The sequence below is a fragment of the Mauremys mutica genome, chromosome 2 (assembly GCF_020497125.1).
Source record: "Mauremys mutica isolate MM-2020 ecotype Southern chromosome 2, ASM2049712v1, whole genome shotgun sequence".
Taxonomy (NCBI): Eukaryota; Metazoa; Chordata; order Testudines; family Geoemydidae; genus Mauremys; species Mauremys mutica.
Genome location: NC_059073.1, coordinates 124,372,624 through 124,393,589, shown reverse-complemented (window position 1 = coordinate 124,393,589; position 20,966 = coordinate 124,372,624). Strand labels below are relative to the sequence as shown.

Sequence of the window (20,966 nt, the reverse complement as noted above, 5' to 3'; positions counted from 1 at the left end):
ATTAACTCCACTAGGTTCAGAATTACATGGACATAAAAAAACATTGTGTTTGGAACTGTAGTTAACACCTGCCTGCAAAATTCCTCAGAGAGCAGTGGGATCAGGGTGTGTAAATATGGGTGACTTGGGATCAACAGTGGGAGTTTAAAGCCTTTCCCTAGATTAGTAGCATGGTAGCAACCCAGGCAAGGGAGCTGAGTTGTAGTTTAGGCCCTGATTCAGTGTGATCCTTAGGAACGTTCTTATCTTTGTTAGTAGACCCACTGAAGTCAAAATTAAAGTTAGGCATGTGCTTAAGTACCTTTCTGAATAGGGGCCTAAATCCATTAGCTGGACGTGTTCATAGATTATTAACCTCTTATATTGGCTGGCCAACTGGAGGGGAAGAAGAAATGAAATTCCCACACTCCTAGTTGGGGTTATATCTATACAAAGGAAACTAAAAAAAAATAATTCCCACCACTGTTAACTAGTTCAGCTCCCCCAATGTTAACATGCTGGTGTTTACTAGAGTCAGTTGGACCAGCTCTGAGCATGGCTGAACTGTTGAAACCAAATATATATTTACATTTGAAAATAGACTTAAGTAATTGGTGTAACCATCTAAAATTAAAATTTACTGTGACAAAGTAAATTTTATTACATTCAGGACTTTTTAGTCCATCATAAAATTGACAATTAATGCTGTACATGTGTACACTATGGTCCGTATGATAGATGCTCTGTATTTAAAGAAAACCCTAAAAATATCAGATCCAGTGCCTGCCCATCACTGGAGTTGATGCTCCCTGCCACTGCACTGAGTTCCATGACAGATTCTACACCAGTGTTGCTATAGCCTGTGCATTGTGAGTGCTTTCGGGGCCTCTGTAATCCTTTTGGTATTCTCTCTCACTGTTGCTGTTCTCAAGGCTGTATTGAGTCCTGGTCATCTGGCTCCGAAAGGCCCGTACATTTCGAATGGTGAGTGCACAGATCACAAAACTTGGGAAGTACAAACAAGCAGCAACGATGCCAAACAGGCTGACAGCTGCATCACCCCCCTGAACCTCGCAGTTCATCCAGGTGTATCCACGGCGTGCATACAGTCTTTCCCTCTTCTTGCATGTGTCTGTGGCGTTCACTTGGATGATAAAGTGTAAGTAAAGGCCAACAGCTGCAATATACCCCATACAAGCCAGCGCATCAAAGGCACATTCTGCCACGAGCATCTTCACAGAGAGTCGATCAATGGGTTTTGCCCCAACGATGAGGAACAGGAGTGTAAGTGCTACTAATGTCAGGCTGAAGGCTACTCCCCCATACACACAAGGAGCTCTCATCTGGCTGTACTGCATGTCCAGGTCTCGCACCTCCTGGAACTCGGTTCCTTCAAATGGGCTGTAAAACGAACCAATGTTGAAAGAGCCCGTTCCCAAACCTCCCATAGAACTATAGCCAGCAATAGCTGCATGGGAGGCTCCAACACAGATCAGCACTAGAATGTTGACGGTAATTTCAACAAACTTCAAAATACCTGCAGGAAGAAAAGGGTGAATGAATTAAATATTGGCTTAAAATGTATTTGTACAAATGGCGGGGGCTGGGGGGAGAACTAATGCATTTTAAACTACAGAGAGATCATATTGAGCTTTTCTCCTCAGGGGAGGCTACAGAAAAAGCCCTCCTTTGTATACGAAGCATTCACTTTAATTAGTGTACTTCAGAGCCTGAGCAAGATGGCTTTTTCAGTAATATGACAGTGCACTTGATAAGTGGATCATGCAAGAAAAAAACAAAGATTTTTACAGTGTTGCTTGTGCTGTGAAGAAAAGGTAACAGCGCCAACAGATTGTATTTGGTATTCCAGCTGCTTGACACACAACCACACAGAATGGGAGCTGTCCATCTGAACAAAACTGTGGACAAGATTTTTTTTAAAAATCTCCAAACTCCAAGTGACTTTTTTTCTTTAAATAAATAAATAAATCAGGCCATTTATTAGATCGCTAAATATACATTTGGCAACCTTACTTTAGGCTCCTGTTTTAAAAAAAATTGGCCTCTTATTTGCTGGATCTAATCTAAATCAAACAAGGTTTTTAAAATCATATTTAAGGAGACACTTGTTCAACCTGTGTGCCTCGACTGACTTTTTAAAGGGAAGTAAATCCTATGATTCCCAGCTTGTCTTACCTAACACCCACTTTCTAAAGCTAAAAGTGTATGAAAAAGTTCTTCTAGGCTGACCATCTTCCTCCTCTTGTAAAAAAATTATATGAAATGGACTTTAAGCAAAGGAACAGCATTTGGATAATTGACTCGTTTGTCTATCACAAAGTAACAAAAGTAAAGCTGAAGTTCTTCAATTTCAAACCATCCACCATTGCAATGGCAATTTTATGAAGAGATGCCATTTAACATTTATGTTCCAATCCATCACCAAGCTGACAGGCAAAGGACCTTTTTTATAGAAAGGATTCACAGACCTCTGCTGCTAGTAGGCCATATATCTGTATTCTAACAATCAGGCAGGTCAGTGTTTTAAAAATCAGAACTACATATAACTTTTTTCTATAGCAAGGTTGTAGGGATTGATGGCTGTCTGTCGGATATCACTTCCTGGAGCATAACTGCATGTTAAGTTTCTGCAATCCAACTGAATGCTGGCATTTCAAAAGGGCATTTTAACCAGCTAGTTGCTCCCCAATGTAAGATAAGTCAAAAATATAATATGTAGTTCTTCATCTTAAAGTGGCTTATAAAATATATCCACACAGCAAACAAATACCTACATCCTTATGTTTGGAAAATGGGAACAAATTGGAGGAGGGAAAAATTTGCCCAAGAACACCAAGGCAAAACCTTGCTGTATAAGAAAGTGTCATAGGATTTTTAATGTCCATCCAGGGAAGACAGTTTTCATATCACACGTATACACAAGACTGCATAGAACTCATTTTATCTACCTTGTATGTCAGGCATTGAACCAGTGCCTCCAGGAAATTCAGGTACTGTACTACCCCACCTCTCCAAACACACATAAAACACACCTGACCAAATAAAATGGCCTGTTTTTATTAAATCTACATTTTTGCTACTTACTAAATCAGTCTTTGTACTGTTTTGTCTTACTCCATTAAAAAGGACTAAATGTTTATTTTTTCTGGAAACGTGCTGTAGTTTGGATCCTGCTCACTTCAAGAACTCAGCCTCCTAAAATGTAAATAGTCTTAGAGGAAGAGAAAGTACTGAATTAGCTTCAGATTATGTTGGACTAGAAAATCTAAGTGTTAATCTTATGTGATGACATCACCTTAAACAAGGAATTCAACAAAGTTACTGAAGGTCTTGTAAAGTGCTGGTTCTAGCTAGTGATGCCTGTAACACCACTGTTTTATTTACTGTTTGATGCAGATGGTATTTTAGATCTCACTGCCTATTTTAAAACCTCCAGGGTGGTAAATGTGAAGTGAAGAATTTTTCATGAGTCTAAGTAAATAATTCTACTGTAGAATTTGAAAAATATTAAATACTTCAGCATAGTGTGTGTCTGCTTCTGTGCTATGCAGAGCTAGTCCTTCAATATGCATGTAGTAGTAATGATCACTTCATTAACCACTAGAGGGCAGACTAAGTTTAGTAAACGTTTTATTGCAGTTAAATTTGAAGCTTCAGGAGGCCAAACCTGTAGGGTAGTGAACATGCTGCACCTCCTTACTTCTGAAAGTAATTACTGAGTCCCTAAGGCTCGTCTTACCCCTGCTCCCCATTCTTTGCAGCAATAAGTGAATATAGGCTAAATGTAAGAAGCTTGCCAAAATGGTCGTGCATTTACTGGCCATTACAAAGTGGGACACAAATCACAAGAAGCCTGCAGTCTTTCACTTTATGCTGCCAAATTCATCTGTGTCGCATTTCCCTGCTGTTATCTAGACAGCTGCTCTCTGTTGCTGTCAGCTCTGTCTGAGCTTGCAAAGAAAGGAATGAAGCAGCACAACAAAAATTGGACTATGAAACATCCTTCCTCTTGCTAGGCTGTGTTGTTTTAGAAACACTTTGTTGCACTTTGGGAAGTGGGATTTCACGGTGCGAAACCAACTGTGCTCTTAAGTGGAGAGGTCTGAAAAACCCTGGAATAATACCATGACAATTACTGAACCCAATCTACTATTTTGCAGTGCCCATAGCTTACTATGTAATTGCAGTCGGCCTGATTCTGACATGCTGATTTCAGTGAGACTCCTTCTGGAGTAAGGTACTACAGCATGATTAACAGTAGCAAAATCTGGCCCTTAGCAAGCAGGAGAGGAAATAGATTGAGGTCACTACATGTGTAACCATCTCTGACAGTAACAGGAGTTGCTTTATGGCATGTTGTGAATTATATTTCCACAAAGGCAAGAAATTCAGGTTAGACGGGTTTTTGTGTCAGTACATTTTTAACACTAAACTGCCACGATGCTGACTTATTGAGGAATTTGGGCTCGGCTTCACTGAACCAAGTTCACTGTACTTGCTTAAACAACACACACAGTCTTCCAGTGACCCTCTACTTCCCAGTTACTTGCAACATATTCAGACTGATTGTAAAATGGGCAAACATCCACAGCTCTCCTAAATCAAAGAAAAAAAATATTCAGCTCCAGAGCAAAATAGGCAGCTGTGAATTACAGGGCAGCGGGGCTAGGTTTTGTCAAAGTAATAAACAGCTAAAGAGATTAGAACTTTGGATTAATAGCCCTTCTCAAAGTCTGACTTCCTTTAAAATATACACAATACATTGATCAGAGTACTGTATCCAAGCCCTGCACAGTTGTCTCAGCAGCTCTTGTTCCTTCTCTGATCTCATTTACTGCTGCCTCCTAGAAAAACTCCCAAGCTACTGCTCCTGCCACTATCCTCCAGTTCCACCCAGGTAGAAGTTTGCTTACGTGAGGTACATTTTGTAAAATTTTCCCACAGCAGCCACACTGGTGCCTGTATGTTGGGAGCGCTAATGTGCTCAGCCTACTGTCAGTTTTAACACACACTATCCATTACACTGAGCAGGAGTCAATGAACCTGTGGAAAGGATACCAGCTGCTGATGCACCTTGTCTGAACTAGGGCTCGCAATATCGCTCAGACGTGTAGAGCTACACTATTCTGGACAATGATAAGAAAATTTTACAAAAAAGTCCCCTATGTAAACAAGGCTTGGTGTAGATGCAAGTTTAAACCTAGTGCCCAATTTTCTGCACCAGTACAAGCAATGGTGTAGATGCAAGCCCTGATACTGTTGCTGAGGAACGAGCACTAAACATGCCAATTTAGTGGGTCTTGCCCCGGTGTTCAGGCTCTAACTGATCACCATATATAGGGTCAGGAAGGAATTGTCCCTCAAGTCAGATTGGCAGAAACCCTGTGTGTGGGGATGGGGGGAGGAATGGTGGGATTCACCTTCCTCTGCAGCATGGGGCACAGGTCATTTGCTGGTCTGAATTAGAGCAAGTGGTGGATTCTCTGTAAGTTGAAGTCTTTAAATCAAGATTTGAGGACTTCAGTATCTCATCCATAGGTTATGGGTCTATTACAGGAGTGAGTGGGTGGATGAGGCTCTGTATCCTGTGATGTGCAGGAGGTCAGACTAGAGGATCATGATCCTCCCTTTTGGCCTTAAAGTCTAAGCGTGTGGTGAAGCTTGAGTATTTCCACCTCAAGCAGCAAGGGCCTCAGGTAGGATTTACAGATGTGCCTGTTAGGTAGGATGTGCTAGCTAACTCCTTCTAATAGTCTAGTGTACACAAAGCAGAGTTTAACTCGTGCTAAGATGATAGCGTTAAAGCCTATGAGGCTTTGACATTCCACCTTAGTGTGTGTGAAAGTCTATGCTGCCTAGTCTACTTCCAGTGTCTGTTAGCTAGCACCTCCTACTACAGTGTTCTAACTTTTCAGTCCTAGTTTAGACAAAGCCTAGGGGGCTAAGCTGGAGCTGCTGCCCTGAAGAGTAAAGTGCTTGTTCTTACTAGGTGATTTCATAATTAATGGATACTTTTTTCTCCAGGGTTTTTAGCATCACTTTTAAGGACAGCACACAATGATTACCAATATCAACATCACGCCCGAGTCCTTCCCCAGACCCCCACCCCCACCACCAAAGAGTGAGCCATGCAAAAACTCAGGCTCACTCCCACCCATGCAGAAATAAAAAAGTGGACTTTTCAGTGTGCCCAGCAGGTTGGAGGAACTGAAGCTTGTCTGACCTAAAGAAATTGAGTAATACTGCCCATTAAGTGAGGGAGTAGAGCAAGTTTGGTTGGGGGGGGGGGGCTGCTTTATAACTCTGCAATTGAACACCAGAAACCTAACATAATTTAGTGTAGCACCACCATCACTCACGCACAAAACCGCTCCTTTGCCACAATAATTTAGTTGAAATAAATAAAAATTACAAAGTGATAGTATTTAGCAATGCTGAAGGAAGGCAGGCAATAGTATTTCCCATAACTTGAGGGTAAAATTTTGTACATTTGCATAAAATGGAGACTGCTCTGAAGGAAACGTACATGACCAAAACATGTTGGGTTTAATCATTTTAAAATAAAACACCCCGGACTACATGGTTGCCCCCAAACTTGAATATGGGGGATCAGTTATCTATGGCTTTAGCTCGAGCTAAGTTAAGTTCATATCAGGACTAATTGTGTCATAAAATAGTTTCAGTAGTTCATTCCCATGGCGATTCTGTCAACAGTGAGAACCATTTCTGATCGTGGTAGGTTAAACAAAGGTGTATTGTTGCAGTCTGTGGTGTAGAATATGAAGACCGTTCTGAGAGCCTTCAAGGAAAACTACCCTCTTTCTTTTAAACTTCAGAATAATCTTGGACTATCTCAACTAATGCTATTGCATTTTGTAAAAAAAATAAGGTAATAACATTCATCATGAAAGTTAAAAAATATACAGGATCTAAGCCAAAGCCCACTGAAGTCAACAGACACTCCCTTGTGTTGCAAGGATCAGACTGTGTATCTTTGAATAGTACCCTTATTGAAAAGTCCTGTAGAATTTAATAATGTAACTGTTCTATATTATTTTAATGGTACTATTTGTGCATGATGCAAAATTCCTGTAGAAGATGTATCACTATTATACAGTTTTTAGCGTAGTTTCTGCAGCTGCATATTAAATTTCTGTTGAACCCTGATAGTTTTTCCTTATGAAAGTTGGTAGGACTTTTCCGTAAATCCTCATGAATTTTTGACCACACCCAGACCAGGTAAGTCTACAGCTCCCCCCGTACCTGAAACTGAACTCTAGTTACTACTCCACCTAAGCTCATCCCTTACATCATGTCTGGAACAGTTGTAACTCGTGCCCCACCCCCACCCCAATCCCCCGGCCTCTTCTTCGTTCTTTTTTTCCTTCTCTTGTTTTTCACTTCTGTGAATTTTTTTTAAAACTTTGTGTTTTCCTCCTCTTTCCCTACTTGTCTTCCTACTCTGACCCTCACCTGAAGAGTGTGTACTACTGTATTTGGGTTGGGCAGAATTCACTGGTGGCCCCATAAGTGCCAAGCTATACATGTGGTGGCTGAACTGAATGTGAAAACTTTTGCCAATGAGCTACTGCATGAATCTGCAGCCCTGTGCACATGAGCTGTTCCTGTGGCAGGCTCCATGAGGGGCTGTTATAGAAGCAGGTCAGATATGAATTGGTCAGCTCAAGGGTTAAAGGCTGCACAGCCCATTTTAAATTCCCTGAGCCAGTGAGTATCCCTCATTTAAAACAGAGATTTTTAAAAAGTAGGTTGGCTTTTGGTCTTGAAGACCAGTATTCTGACAATATAAAGTGACTTGAAGAAGCAGGAGTCGAACAGTCCTGCAAAGGATTCCGTATGTAGAACTACTCTGGCCAATAAACATTTTGCATTCCACAGAGTAAAGTTACCGCTGAACTTGAGGCTTTACAGTCACTTCTGTGCTGCAGCAGCTGGATTGAGAAAGGAAAGGGGGAGATGGAAAATTAAGAAAATCTGACAGAAGGAAAGAAAAGATTTTTAAAAACACCAAGGGGGTGGGGGAGAAGAAGACACGCCACTGAAAGGAAAAACAGGTGAGGAGGATGAAGAGGAACAGAATGAAAGGTCAGACAGAGGAGGGAAGGTCATTATAAAAACAGGAAGGGAAGGTAACGAAGGAAAACGAAAGCAGCAGACATAGAAAGGTAACACTCTCTAAAAACAACCTAATAAAGCTGGATGCTTCCATGTTGCAATAAAATTGCATGTTCACATGAGTGTGTTTTTGTGTTGAACACCTTACGTGTACATATCCATGAGTGTGATCCTGCTGCTAGTGAAGTCAACAGCAAAAGTCCCACTGTCTCTAATGGTGCAGGATCAGACCAATAGAAAACACACTGTAAAAAACCACCCACCCTGCAGTTTGTATGTTCCCTTTCCAGTGGTGCTCTTCTTTCTCTGGATATTGCTAAAACATCCCTAATGGGGTAATACTTAAAAAGCACTCAGGTTCCAGGAGTTAAGACAGGCAATGTAATGACAAAAATTAATCACTGAGCCTGGGAATTTCAAGGGAGTCTAAGGGAGTTAGGTACCTAAGTCTCATTGAATTCAAATAGAATCCAGGTGCCTAAGTCTTGTAGGATCCTTTAAAAATATTTTAATGAGAAAATCTTGTTGAATTAAAGTTATTCAATTTATCAAAATATTTTAAGGCCCTAAACTGGTCAAATGATGGAGAAAAATTAGTCAATTTGGAAAATATTACAAAATTTGATTTAGCAGCTCTCGTCAGAAGAGAGGCAATAGCACTATCCTTTTAAATATTTGTAAAATGTCCCTTGTTAGTGAAGATAACAATCCTGCTTAAAAGCCTCAAGTGACTCCTCCCGATATCCTGGTAATTCTCAAGTTCATATGCAGGAGTTGTTCCATTCCCCACATGCACCGTACCCCGGAGACCATTTTCTCCCATAGGAGCAGTTTTTCCATACTGCCAAGAACTTACTCCAAGTCCTACCGTTTGAAATTCCTGCCTCTATTGCATCTGTGGCATATTTGGGACCTGCAGGACTGTCCAGGCAATATTGACAAACCTAATCTCTAAGTGATGGAGGGCAGCTAGCACGATATTAACTTCATGCTCCAGTACCACATAGCGTTAAGCTGTAGCTGCGTCATATGGGCTGAGAGCAATATGGCAAATAACTTCAGGCCACTTGGGGGATCAGGCCATCTTAACCTTTTGCATGGTTCTTGCCTGAGCTTATTCCAGGTCCTGCCTTCTACTTAGACTCTTTTCATACTTCCTACAAAAGTAGGAACTGCTATTTGCTGCTTCTATGACTGCAAAATTCATCCCTGAAGCATTGAGGTTGAAGCAGATGAGAAGAAAGTGACACACCAAATCTTGGGCCCTGTACCAAGGGGTCCCAATATAATAACATCACAGAGGGGCCTACATTTATTTTAACTGGCACTGGGCACTTGCAACAGTACTTCCTGTTGTGAGTTTCAAATACTGAGATTTTCACCCATTGCACCCAGAGCTTTCTAGAAGGTGGCAAGTAAATGCCTCCCTGGTGCTGGAACAAATGTACTGAGTTGGTAGGAGGAAACCACCTTTCCCCAGCTCTTTTTACTATTACTCCTTTATTAAACTGTCCTTAGTAACTAGAAGGTACTCTGATAGTTACTGCTTTTTTAATGAGCATCACTTGCAGAAGCTGGGGCAGGCTAGGGGAACTTGTACACTGGGACATTTTGTTAAATCAGGCAAACCTAGGCTGTAGAACCAACACCACAGCAGGATCAGTGGAACCTGTTCCACGATATGCTTTTTTTATAATTAGTTTATCCTCGTCTCAGGAAAACTGTTATAGCTAAATTTAATAAATACATATGTAAGGTGACTGGGAACAGTACTAGTCTGTTTGAGCATGATTACACTTGTTAAAGGAAATTATTATTTTTATTCTAATTGTTAGAGGAGCTTGGCTCAAGTGTGGGGAATCTCAGCCCGACATGGTCATAAAAAACAAGATACTCCTAAATGGGAATAATAAAAGTTGTGAACTTAACTGATCCATTCTAGTTTGGTCCATCAAGCATAATGGGCAGTGTCATTCTTTTTTCCTTTTAGAGGCTGTATAAATGTGACATCATGGATCAGTATCAAATAGATCCACCTAGTAGATCATACCTGCTTTGCTACTGTCTCCTGCTGTGGCCTTGGGTAAATCACTTCAGCTCTTAGCCTCAGTTTCCCCATCTCTGAAAATGGAGGCAATACTCAACACACCCTTGGAAGATCAATAATTTGAGCTGGGAGCCTCTGTGAGAAGTGGTTCATGACAGACTGGCAAAACATATGACGTAAATTTCACAATGGACATGACAGATGTTGATCCTATGTCCACTGGACTGATCTCTAATCACTGGTGTTGATTTCTATCTTAATATTCCCAAAATATTCATTCCACTATTCAGAACTACTTTCCAGAATCGGTAGTGGTGGTTAGAACTTCCAGTCACATTTCTGAGGACAAAGGCTTATGGATGCTTACGCTGTAATTAGTGCTAGTTTATTAATGCATGAACATATCCTGGAGAAAATCATGTTAGTGCACTTCAATTTTATTTCCTGATGAAATGAAATTTAATTTTATTTGCCTTTAGTAAAAAGGGTAAAACTGAAATTAAAATTTCCTTGTTGCTGAGAGATACCACTCCCTGAGAAGAGAGGGGTCTGAACAATCAGAGCATTTAGGTTACATGTATGTTCACTAGCAGCCTATTATACAACACTGTTCACTGCATTTGCTTTGAGCTGCGTTCCTGCTGCTGAGAAATAGGATTTCTGTTACACTTGTTCCCTGCAAACTGTCTCTCAAATTTTTCTTTAATCTTTCTATTCATTTGGAATTTAGAAAGTTAGAGACTAGGTAGTACCAGAATTAAAATAGATTACTACTAATGAAATTTTTACTGAATAACTTCTTGAATTGTTGGAATGGGCCAGAATAATGTATAGACAAAAGATGAAAGGACTTCATGGACTTTTACTGTATAAACAAAAGTACTGTAAATAAATGTTGTCATGTCACTATTGCTTTCTCTTTCACACCAATAAAAATATATTGAAACAAAATCAAAATGTGTGGGGTGCTCGTTGTTCGTTTTGTTTTGGGGAGTTGGGGATAAGGACACCCCAAACATCTCTACCCTATTTATGATTAGAGCCTTACTCTCAGACTTGACTCAGTTTTTGCCCAAACCTAGGTGAAGAAAGTAGTGAGAGGCTCAATCCAGCACTTTCCACACCTATGACCTTCATTCTCCTAACTCCCCACATCCTCTGTCCTGTCATTCAATAAGAGTAAAACTGCATGTGAGCAAAAGCATAAATTAAAGTTTATTTTCATTGTCACAGGAAAAGGACATGCAAAAAATTAATCACATTAATTGTAAAGCAAACTAAAAGACTCGTAAAACATGACAATCTCCAAACATTAAAAATATTTCCAACCTATGTTTTGTTAGCATATTACAAATGTTGTTGTTAGGTAAGTTGTAAGTAGCTATTGCAAAAAGTAGTTCCTTAATTTACAGTAAGTCTTCATTTAAGTGTCACCACCATTGTAAATTTTTCTTTCATATCCCCATCTCAAATATGGGATTTTTAGAGGCACCATTACCCTTGAAATCTAGTCAGTTAAAATACATCTCAAGGTGAATAATTTTTGGTGTTAACACCAGCCCCGCAAAATCCTCTACCAATTGTTGTGGGATAATCTCATTTCCCTATTTTTTCAGTGGTTTTCTCTCCTCCTCTGAAAGACCTTGCAAATGGGGGAAATTGACTATCCAGGGGAGGACAGTAAAGTTATATATACACACACCCCCTGCTATTAAGTGCAAAAGATTTATAACAAAAGTAGTGAAGAGTACAGTTATAGTGGTATTACACATTACTTGTAACTGCAGCTGATAAATTAGATATGATTTCTTTTAAATAAAGTTGATAGTATCTCAAGTCTGAATAAATTAATATATAAAGGTTTTGTCTTTTTGAAAGTTTTTTTAAACATTTTTAGGTTGATTATATTTCACTTTAAACAATCAATTAATAAATGCTCAGCTAATGTATATTGTCACCAAATTCCTATATTCTAAAATAATTTGTCAGTGACTAGTTCTATTGTATAGTTTTTTGCTGCACCAAATCCATTGGTTTGTCAAGCGTTCAAGGCTTTCCCCCAAAAATTACACTGGGTGTAATTAGTCATTAGTTCCTAGAGCAGTACCATCATCACACTGGCGATGCTAATTTGAATACCAATGATATCTAAAACTGAGGCAGGTAAACTTGATTGGAAGAACGGGGTACACAGGTAATAGATCTTGCCTTACTCAATATGAATATGGTTAACTGCGTATAGTTAGCTACTATAGTTTGTTCATATAATTGTATTAATTCACATTGACTATTGTACTTGACAGAATAATAAAAGCAATATGAAACAGATCTTGGTACAGATGCATTGCTCTGATAGGTTTTATATTTTAATAAAGTAGAAAAGGCATGGTTTTGTCTTGATAAATAATGCAATATCTGTATGGACCATTTTAGCATCACAAGGACCAGTATTTCTCTGCAATAATTTTTATAATTTCTGAATTTTAAGAGACTGTTTTGGAATTAGATTCATTTGTTTTGCACAATATTTTTTATTTGACAGCTGGAAAGAGGCTAATAGATAAAGGTGAACACACAAGAAGGAGAAAGACAGCAAGAAATGGAAAAATGCAGTTCCTTTCTCTGGTGCTTGCAGTTCAGTTTTTGGAAGGCTATAGCACAAACCAATTGGCCTCTTCTAGACCCCCATTTTAATCCTCTGCCCCGAGTATGGTTGCCAACTTTGGTTGGAAGAATTCCTGGAGGTTCTCACATGAAATTATCTTTAATTAAAGATTAATCTTTAATTCCTGGAGACTCCAGGGCAATCCTAGAGGGCTGGCAACCCTAGCTCTGAGGAAAAAAACATCTGTCTTGTCTGAGCATGGCAAAGATCTTAAGAGATCTGGTCATTTAGGAGTCTTTTTGCTGTGACCAGTTTGGCAAGCCAAGTGTGCAAGGGTTAGGCTTATCGTGGCCGGCTAAACAAAATAGAAGACAGAGGAATAAGGTGAGAGTAGAAAGTAAAACAATAGGATAGCAGGAGCTCTCAATTTACACATCAGGTGTTGCTCAGGAAACAGCCATGGAGAAGATGTTATTTGGCTCCCTGTTCTGGGCCATGCTTATTTCAGAATCAGAGAAAAGAGGGTTCAATAGTGTGGTGCTAACTTCCTGGGTCTCAACATGTGATGGTGGAGAATTCATGTGGTAAGGATACCTCAGTTTCTAGATATTCCACAGAAAATGTCCAAAGGGAGCAGCAACACCCCCAGAGAGAAACTGACTATTGTAAAACAGAAAGATACTGGGTCGGATTGTCTGACAACAACAGGAGAGATGAGGCTTATTCCAGACCATCCAAGCTGTGTATATTTTTCATCATTAAATCCATATATGGCTAGGTACCTAGAAAATCACTGGATTCACAAAACCTAAGTTCAGCTCCCTATATAACAAATGGGAAGACTCAAGTGCCTCTGAATGGGATTCACAAAAGCCAGCGTGCTGGGAGGCTCCTTGCCTAAGATAGCGCACACACACCTTACCTTGGCTAAGGCCAGCCCCTTTTGAAGACACGCATCTAAGTCCTGGTTGCAAGGAGGGGCCTAGCTCTGCTTGGGATTCTCAGTTGCAAAACCTGTCTTGGTGTTAGGCACCTAATACCATTTTTTCAAGAAGCTCGAGGGGGAGAAGAGAAGAAAGTGGCCCTCCCTCAGAACTTTTGGCCTATGGTTAGAGTACCCAAGTGGAATATGGGAGACCCACTGTTCAAATCCCCCCCGCACCCCACCTGAGGAGAGAAAGTGAGTGCCCTGACCACTGTGCTATAAGATACTCCAGAGTGGGGAATCCCTCAAGCTCTCCTGTTGAAGCTGTTCCACTGTGGATAAACACTTAAGTCATTGGAGCAGGGGGCCTGGACCCTGGGTCTCCCAGGGGAGTGCTCTAATCACCAGGCTGTACAGTCACTCATACTTGCTCTGGCTTTCTATCTTGGGCCCAATGATTCAGTGATTCCTTAATGCAAAATTCCATGTTTTAAGGTGGCATATAAAGACTTAAGGCACTTGTTTGCATTTTTTAGCCCTTGAGGAATTTACAAAAGCATCTAAGCAGCCTAGAGGCCTAAGTCCTATTGAAAGTCAGTGGGAGTTTGGTGCCTAACTCAGGCTCCTAGTCAGATTCACAAAAGCACCAATTTGCATCTTCAGGCATTTCTTTGTAAATCTGGCCCGTAGACATTTAATAAGAACAATAACTGAATCATAGCTATGCCATTCATGAATTAGTCTCCCTGGACATTGGTAGTCAGTCCCCCTCCGTCTTTTGTCCCTTAGCCTGAGTTTGTTGAGTATATGAATCAGGATGTGTGATTGAAACAAGGACATAAATCTGAAGCGACACATGGATGGTAAGCCCAAATAAAAATCCACATACCTCTCCTTGAGCATAGGTTATTACATTTCTCTGAAAAAGTCTTTTTCTCGGGATCATAATTTGGTGGAGAACTGACATATCCATGAGTTGGTAGGTTGTTTTTTTGGTACAGATCTGAATTAGCAGTAGAAGGTCTGGAGTGTTGGTTGCCAGGAATCCCTTGTGTTGACCTGCAAATGGGGTAAGAGTAAAAGATTATTTATAGGAGACAGCACAGTCTAATATTTTTGGACAAGTGCACCAAAAAAGTATTAGTTTTAGTTTCTGGAATTTTTGCTAACTGACTTGCTTCACTGGTATGTATGATCCCTTTTGTTTGCAGACATTTGGTAAAATGAGATCTGTTTGCAAGAATGTTCATGAAAAGCAAATCTATCACCTGCTTGCATTAATAAATATTCACAAAACATTGTGACTATCACAGCAATTTTGAAAAACTATTTACATAAGTCCATTCAACTATTGCTAATGCTTTTGTATAATTTGCAAAAATAAAAGAGTGAGTGGGTGGAACTCTTGTTTATAAATACCATGTACCCCGTGATCACTCATCTGCCATGAAAAGCAAATACTCAACTACCAGCTTATGGACAAACTAGAGGCTAAAGTTTTCTGTAACAGTTGCACATAAATAAATCTGTAAATAATCACCACCAATTTGTGGATAAGCAATGTATCATGCATATTTGCAAATTTACTGCATTTCACAATGATTCTTTTACAAGAATACAAAAGCATGGAATTAAAACCAGAATATAAAATATTTCATGACAGTAACATTGCATTTACTCACAACCATTCTTGTAAAATTCTAAAAAGGAGATCTAGTACAATCTAGTCTCTCCCCTTTTCTCTGAACTCCCTTCCAGTTTAAGAATATCTTTCTGGTGATGCAGTACTACAGCAATGAATGCAATATTCCAGCTGCAATAGCACCAGTGTCAATGTGTATAACTATTGCCTTTCTGCTTGGATAGCCAAAATTGCACTGGCCATTTTGTTGCCTTATCATACTGTAAACTCATCTATGAATAACACTTTTCTACCATTTATGGTGGATTAGGAAACTATCTCTCATCCTGGCAGATAATGGCCTGACTTTAGTTAAGCATACCTTCATTTCCTCAGCTGGATTACAGCAATGCAATATGCTGGGGCACGAAACCACCAGTTCTTAGTTTAGTCCACCTAGTACAGAACATTGCAGTACATCTCCTCAGTAACAAACTATTATTAATACATCCGTCCGCCACTATTCCCATAGGATAGCAAATTCCAGGTCTTAGCTCTTTATCTTCAAGGATCAAAATGGCTTGGACCCAGGAGAGCTAAAAGATTTCCTGAAGCTCTGGTATGATCAACAACTCCACCCCTCAGTCACAACAGAACTTTCTAGCACAAGGGGAGGGGAAATGTATCGCTGCAGGAGAGAGATTTCTTGGGGGCAGGTTTGAAACTGTAGAACAAATCCCCACAGGAACTAAGGATCATCACAAGCCCCACATCTTCTGCTCCAAGTCCAAAGCATGCTTCTCTGACACGCGTTGTCTAATATACAAACATAGCAGCATGAACATAAAAGCCCTATCAAACCAAAACACAAAGCTGCCCTACAACTAAAACACAGTCCTCCCTCAGAGGAGGATGAGAGAATGGACTGCATGTGACAGACGTTATACATATTTCAGTGCATGACTGAAAGGCTCTCCATCACTATAGTTATGAGGATGGAGTAAGAAACTGTATAGAACAGAACATGTCTAATATGGTGTCTTATTACTCTTACATTTCCTTCAGCATTATTACTTTAAAATGTCTCCTTCCAATTGAACATCTATCTGAGATTACTTATCCACAGGTCTATTAGCCTGCATTTTCCTCAACTGAATTTGAGTTTCATTTTCTGATCTCCAGGTTCTTTTGCATTTGTCTATCCTCCTACAACTCCATGAATTTAACATAATCCACAAATAGTTAACCTGGATCTGTAAACAAAAGCATCCTCACTCTATAGAGAATTGTGATTTTTCTCGCTAGTTCTTTAACTTTAATCAACATTTTTCTGACTTTTGTCCTGGGGCTTGGGGAGCTGCCTGACAAACTAAACTGATTTATAAAATCTTTCAGTTAACTGACCCAGCCTGGAACCCACTCCTGTACCCCTCATCCCTGGCCCCACCCCAAAGCCCGCACCCCCAGCAGGAGCCCGCACCACAACCCTCTGCCACAGCCCGGTGAAAATTAGTCAGTGAGCAAGGGTTGGGGAGAGTGCGTGATGGAGGGAGTAGGGGATGGAGGGAGCAGGGGACAGGGCAAGGGTATTCAGTTTTCTGCAATCAGAAAGTTTGTAACCCTACCATTAGCTGCTTCACATGTTGCACCACATCCACCCCAGACACTGAGACCTTGCTGACACGCTAACACTGGTTTACTAAAGAGTGACCACATGTGTTTACATCAAGTTATTTTGGTTTAGCTTAAACCTGTTCCTAGTTGGAAAAAGTGTTCATTCAGCCTTAGCATCTGTTTAGCTAAATGGCATCTTCAGTTAAACCAGTGCAACTCTGCATGTAGACAAGCCTGCACCAACTGTCATCTCTGGGAAGATCAGGACATAACCCCTCCTTGGTCATGTGACCCAGCCAAATCTCCTCGTGCCCACAACTCAGCTCCTCCCCTCTTCCTTCTCCGCCTCCCTGACTCAGCCTCACCTCCTTCCTATCCTCCCAGCCCACGTGACTTTGTCTTCCTCACTGTAGTTCTTTATTACAAAGAATGTTTAATTAGACTCTAAAACTTCCAATAGCAAAATAACTCCGCCACAGTTCTGAATGTGGCATATTGACATTTCTGAATTTCAAATCTGAATATGTCCCTCCTGGTATTGTAATAACCACAACATGAATGTAAAAACACAAACAAGCTCTGCACCCCATAGTGAGGGACAAAGAAGACAAGACATACCTTCCATTGGATGAGTATGGCTTTTTAGCCCTTCTCTCCTCATGGTGTCTGTCAGATCCGTGGCTCTCATAATATCGGTGTTGCTTATCGCGGTGAGGTCTCTCAGCATGAGACATCTTGTTTCTCACATGTATTTCTTCTTGCTGAAATAATCTACTGAGCCAGAGAGATAAAACCAATTCAGTTGATAGTTCTAATTACTCATTGACCAGCATTTGCACAACATGATCACCCTGTGCTAGTTAAGATTTCAGTAAAGGTGATCAAGAAGTACAATGGTGTGTGTGTGTTGGGGAGGAGTGGAGTGTGGAGGGGAGGGAAGCAGTACTTAGTCCATGAGTAAGATGTAGCTTCTCAAGAAGGAAGTAAGGTCTCCTTTTATTTTTCCATTGCCAAGTAACTCTGACGTTTCTGCGTTCAACAGTACAGGTATTTAAACACATTTTTCTTCTCTCCTAGCCTGATTATAAGCAGGGCCGACTCCAGGCACCAGCGAAGGAAGCGGGTGCCTGGAGTGGCCAATAGAAAGGGGTGGCAGTGCATCTCTTGTCGGGGCGGCACATCCATAGCTGCCAGCGGCCGCATTTCGGTGGCAGCTCAATCGGCCCACTCCTGATCGGCGGCAGTTCGGCGGCGGGTTCTTCACTCGCTGTCTTGCTCCTCTACGGCACTTGGGCAGCAGCTTCATTGGTTTTTCTTTTCTTTTTTCCCGCCACTTGGGGCAGCAAAAAAGCTGGAGCCGGCACTGATTACAAGGACAATGCATAGCATCCTCCTGTATTCTTATATAAAGCGTATCTTAAGACTCATGTAATGGTTGCTTAATGTCTTATAGAAAAAGACTAGGAAATGCCCACATACCTATTTAGGTCCCCATGGTGTGAATATGTGGTTTCCCCTGACTTTACTAAGAGCCATGTATATCTGAGAGCAACATTTAGCACTTTTAGTATGTTTAAGGAGAGAACAGAAATTAATGTGATGCCCTTTAAACGGAGGGTTATAGTTCTGGCTATAGCTATTAACATGGAGATAAGATTTAGAGTACATTATCCTTGGGTATTTAGGGTAAAATACATTAGAGGTGTTGTAATTATCCTCCCAAAATCAATGTTATAAATTCAGGAAATTCAAATGTAAGGTTAATGTTAAAAGAATCACAAGGTGTTAAGGCATGGAACCATGCAGTTACTTCACCCAAACAACCTTAACTCTGCCGTGTAGAGATACCATGTAACAACCAAACAATTGTGATTAATGCATAAATGTTTACAGACCCACATTAGATGCAAGTGGCCTCTGGCCTCCCCTCCCCCCCCCAAATTTTTTTCCCCTAGTGGTGGCAGTGAAGGGAGGAGTTACGGTTGTATGGCTGACAAATGGGGAATCACCATCTTCCCTAAAGGCAGGGAATGGCTTCACTTCCATTTTTCTCAAAGGAATGCTATGACCAGTTTGAAAGTGGGCCATTGTCTTTCCTGAGGGCAGCTCATGGCCTCACTTTCATTGAGAACAAAAGGAGATTGCAGCTCATTTGAAAGATGGGCCCTTTGTGGAATTCTTTGCTGAAGGAGAAACAGTTATAAAGTGGCAAAAAATGACCACAATTTCTTCTAATGTAGCCAATGCATGAGATTTCAACATTTAATTATGAGAAATGTGTGTTATTCCATTAAGATTATGCAGGCCGGGCACAGACTCCGAGAGACACAGGATGGTAAATTTAAAGTTCTCACTTTAAAATTAGTTTTGTCAAACTAATTACCTTGTGTATGTGCACAGTCTCAGAATATTCATTCTATACTCAGCCTTAGTGCTGTACTTTAGGGGAGCATATACTGGGCCTGAATCCTTAGCTGTGGAACTACAGTAGCCTACTCCCCTAACCTCGCCTGGTTCCCAGCTCGGCCCAATTCTGCCTGTGTGATCTCGGCCAGTTGACTTACATTTCTTGGCTCTTTCATCTCCTCACCTGGGAAAGGGATATATTAACTTTCACCTCTACTAGTCTGGATTCCTAGTCCAAAATTTCAGCCCCATGAGCCCCTCTGAAGAGGAAAATGCCCCCTCTCCCCCTGCACGCCACCCCTTTAGCCTGCTCCTCTGGTAAACAAACAACACAAAGACACCAGGTGCAGGGCTTCGAAGGGCTCACACCTACCTCTTCCCCCACCAGCAGCGGCCACTCTCAGAGAGAGTCCAACCCAGCCCCAGCTCCTCTGCCATGGCTGCCCCACCCCCCAAAAATCCCCACCACATAAGACCCCGGCCATGCTCTAGTGCACAAAACCCCCGCACCTCTAGACCCTGTCTGCACAGTCTCCTTAGCCCGGAAAATCCAGCCCCAGCCCCAACCCCAACCCCAACCCCAACCCCAACCCCATGCACTTCTCCTGCCCCTCCCCCCCATCTCTCTCCCTTACCCCTCTTTAAAAGCGAATTTAAAGCGCCTCACGTGTCTGGCGGCGGCGGCAGCAGCACTCGGAGCCAGTGGTTTTAGCTGAAGTTTCCTCCCTGGCTGCTCCCCTGGGCCTCCCTGTTTGCCGCTCCAAGCCAGTGGAGCTGCATTTCCTTGTGTGCCGGGCCGGGGGAGGGGGGAGGACGCGTCTCACAGGTGGAGGACAGGTCACCGCCCCTCCCCGCGGCTCCCCGGGGAGTTTCGCTTCACACCGCGCTGGCTTCGTGCCCTGCGCGAGGTCCCAGCGCCAGGGGAGCTCGCTGCCGAGGCCAAAGGGTGGCTGGTGAGGGGGGACCAGGCAGCCTGAGGCGGGCGTTGTTAAGCTCCCCGGGAAAACAGGAGGAAAACAGCAGCCTACCCGTGCAATGTGCGCTGCACCCCAGCGATTAGGGCACAAGCGGCTGTACCCTGGGTGCTTAATTAGAGTGTACCGCCTTAATTGGGAGTTAGACCTTCTCTGGCTAATATTTAGACAGCGTTTGGGAGCGGTTGCTATGTAGTGATATTTATGCCAAGTATGTGGGGATGTTCGTTCACTTTCTCAACAGTAACAGTCTCTTTTGCGGCAGTGGGGCTCAACCAGGGGTACATATACCCCTAGGGGTAGGCCGAGGTCTTTCAGAGGGTACAGCTTTAGATAGTTGCTTAGTTTTACAACAGGCTACATAATAAGCACCAGTGAGTCAATGCAAAGTAAAATTTCACACAGTGACTCATTTATACCGCTCTATATATGATGCACTGACATGCAAGTACAATAGTTATATTCCAATTGATTTACTTTATAACTATATGGTAAAAATAAGAAAGTAAGTGATTTTTCAGCAACAGTGTGCTGTAACTACTTTGTGTTTTTATGTCTGATTATGCAAGCAAGTCGTTTTTAAGTGACATGAAACTTAGGGGTATGCAAGACAAATCACACTCCTGAAAGTGGGACAG

The 20,966-nt window shown here is 41.5% G+C and overlaps 1 protein-coding gene and 1 long non-coding RNA gene across 6 annotated transcripts in view; one reads left to right on the top strand and one right to left on the bottom strand.

The window, feature by feature from the left end:
* Positions 1-487: 487 nt before the first annotated feature.
* LOC123364151 (MARVEL domain-containing protein 3-like) lies at positions 488-20,199 on the bottom strand. Of its 3 annotated transcripts, none has more exons than XM_045006003.1 (4): positions 20,022-20,199; positions 17,567-17,719; positions 14,603-14,772; positions 488-1,516 (listed from the first exon to the last, which is right to left on the bottom strand). In XM_045006003.1, exons 2-4 carry the CDS (start codon positions 17,680-17,682, stop codon positions 819-821), a joined length of 984 nt encoding a protein of 327 aa, XP_044861938.1. In that variant the 5' UTR covers positions 17,683-17,719; positions 20,022-20,199; the 3' UTR covers positions 488-818. The 3 variants fall into 3 exon arrangements, with proteins under 3 accessions (XP_044861938.1, XP_044861937.1, XP_044861939.1); XM_045006002.1 differs by having other exon boundaries at positions 17,567-17,722; positions 20,022-20,198; XM_045006004.1 differs by having other exon boundaries at positions 17,567-17,722; positions 19,990-20,077.
* LOC123364153 overlaps positions 20,176-20,966 on the top strand; it is a 41,541-nt gene continuing 40,750 nt past the window's right edge. For all 3 annotated transcript variants that reach the window (XR_006577015.1, XR_006577014.1, XR_006577016.1), the window contains exon 1: positions 20,176-20,300. This is a non-coding gene — a long non-coding RNA (uncharacterized LOC123364153). The remainder of the gene's footprint in view (positions 20,301-20,966) is intronic.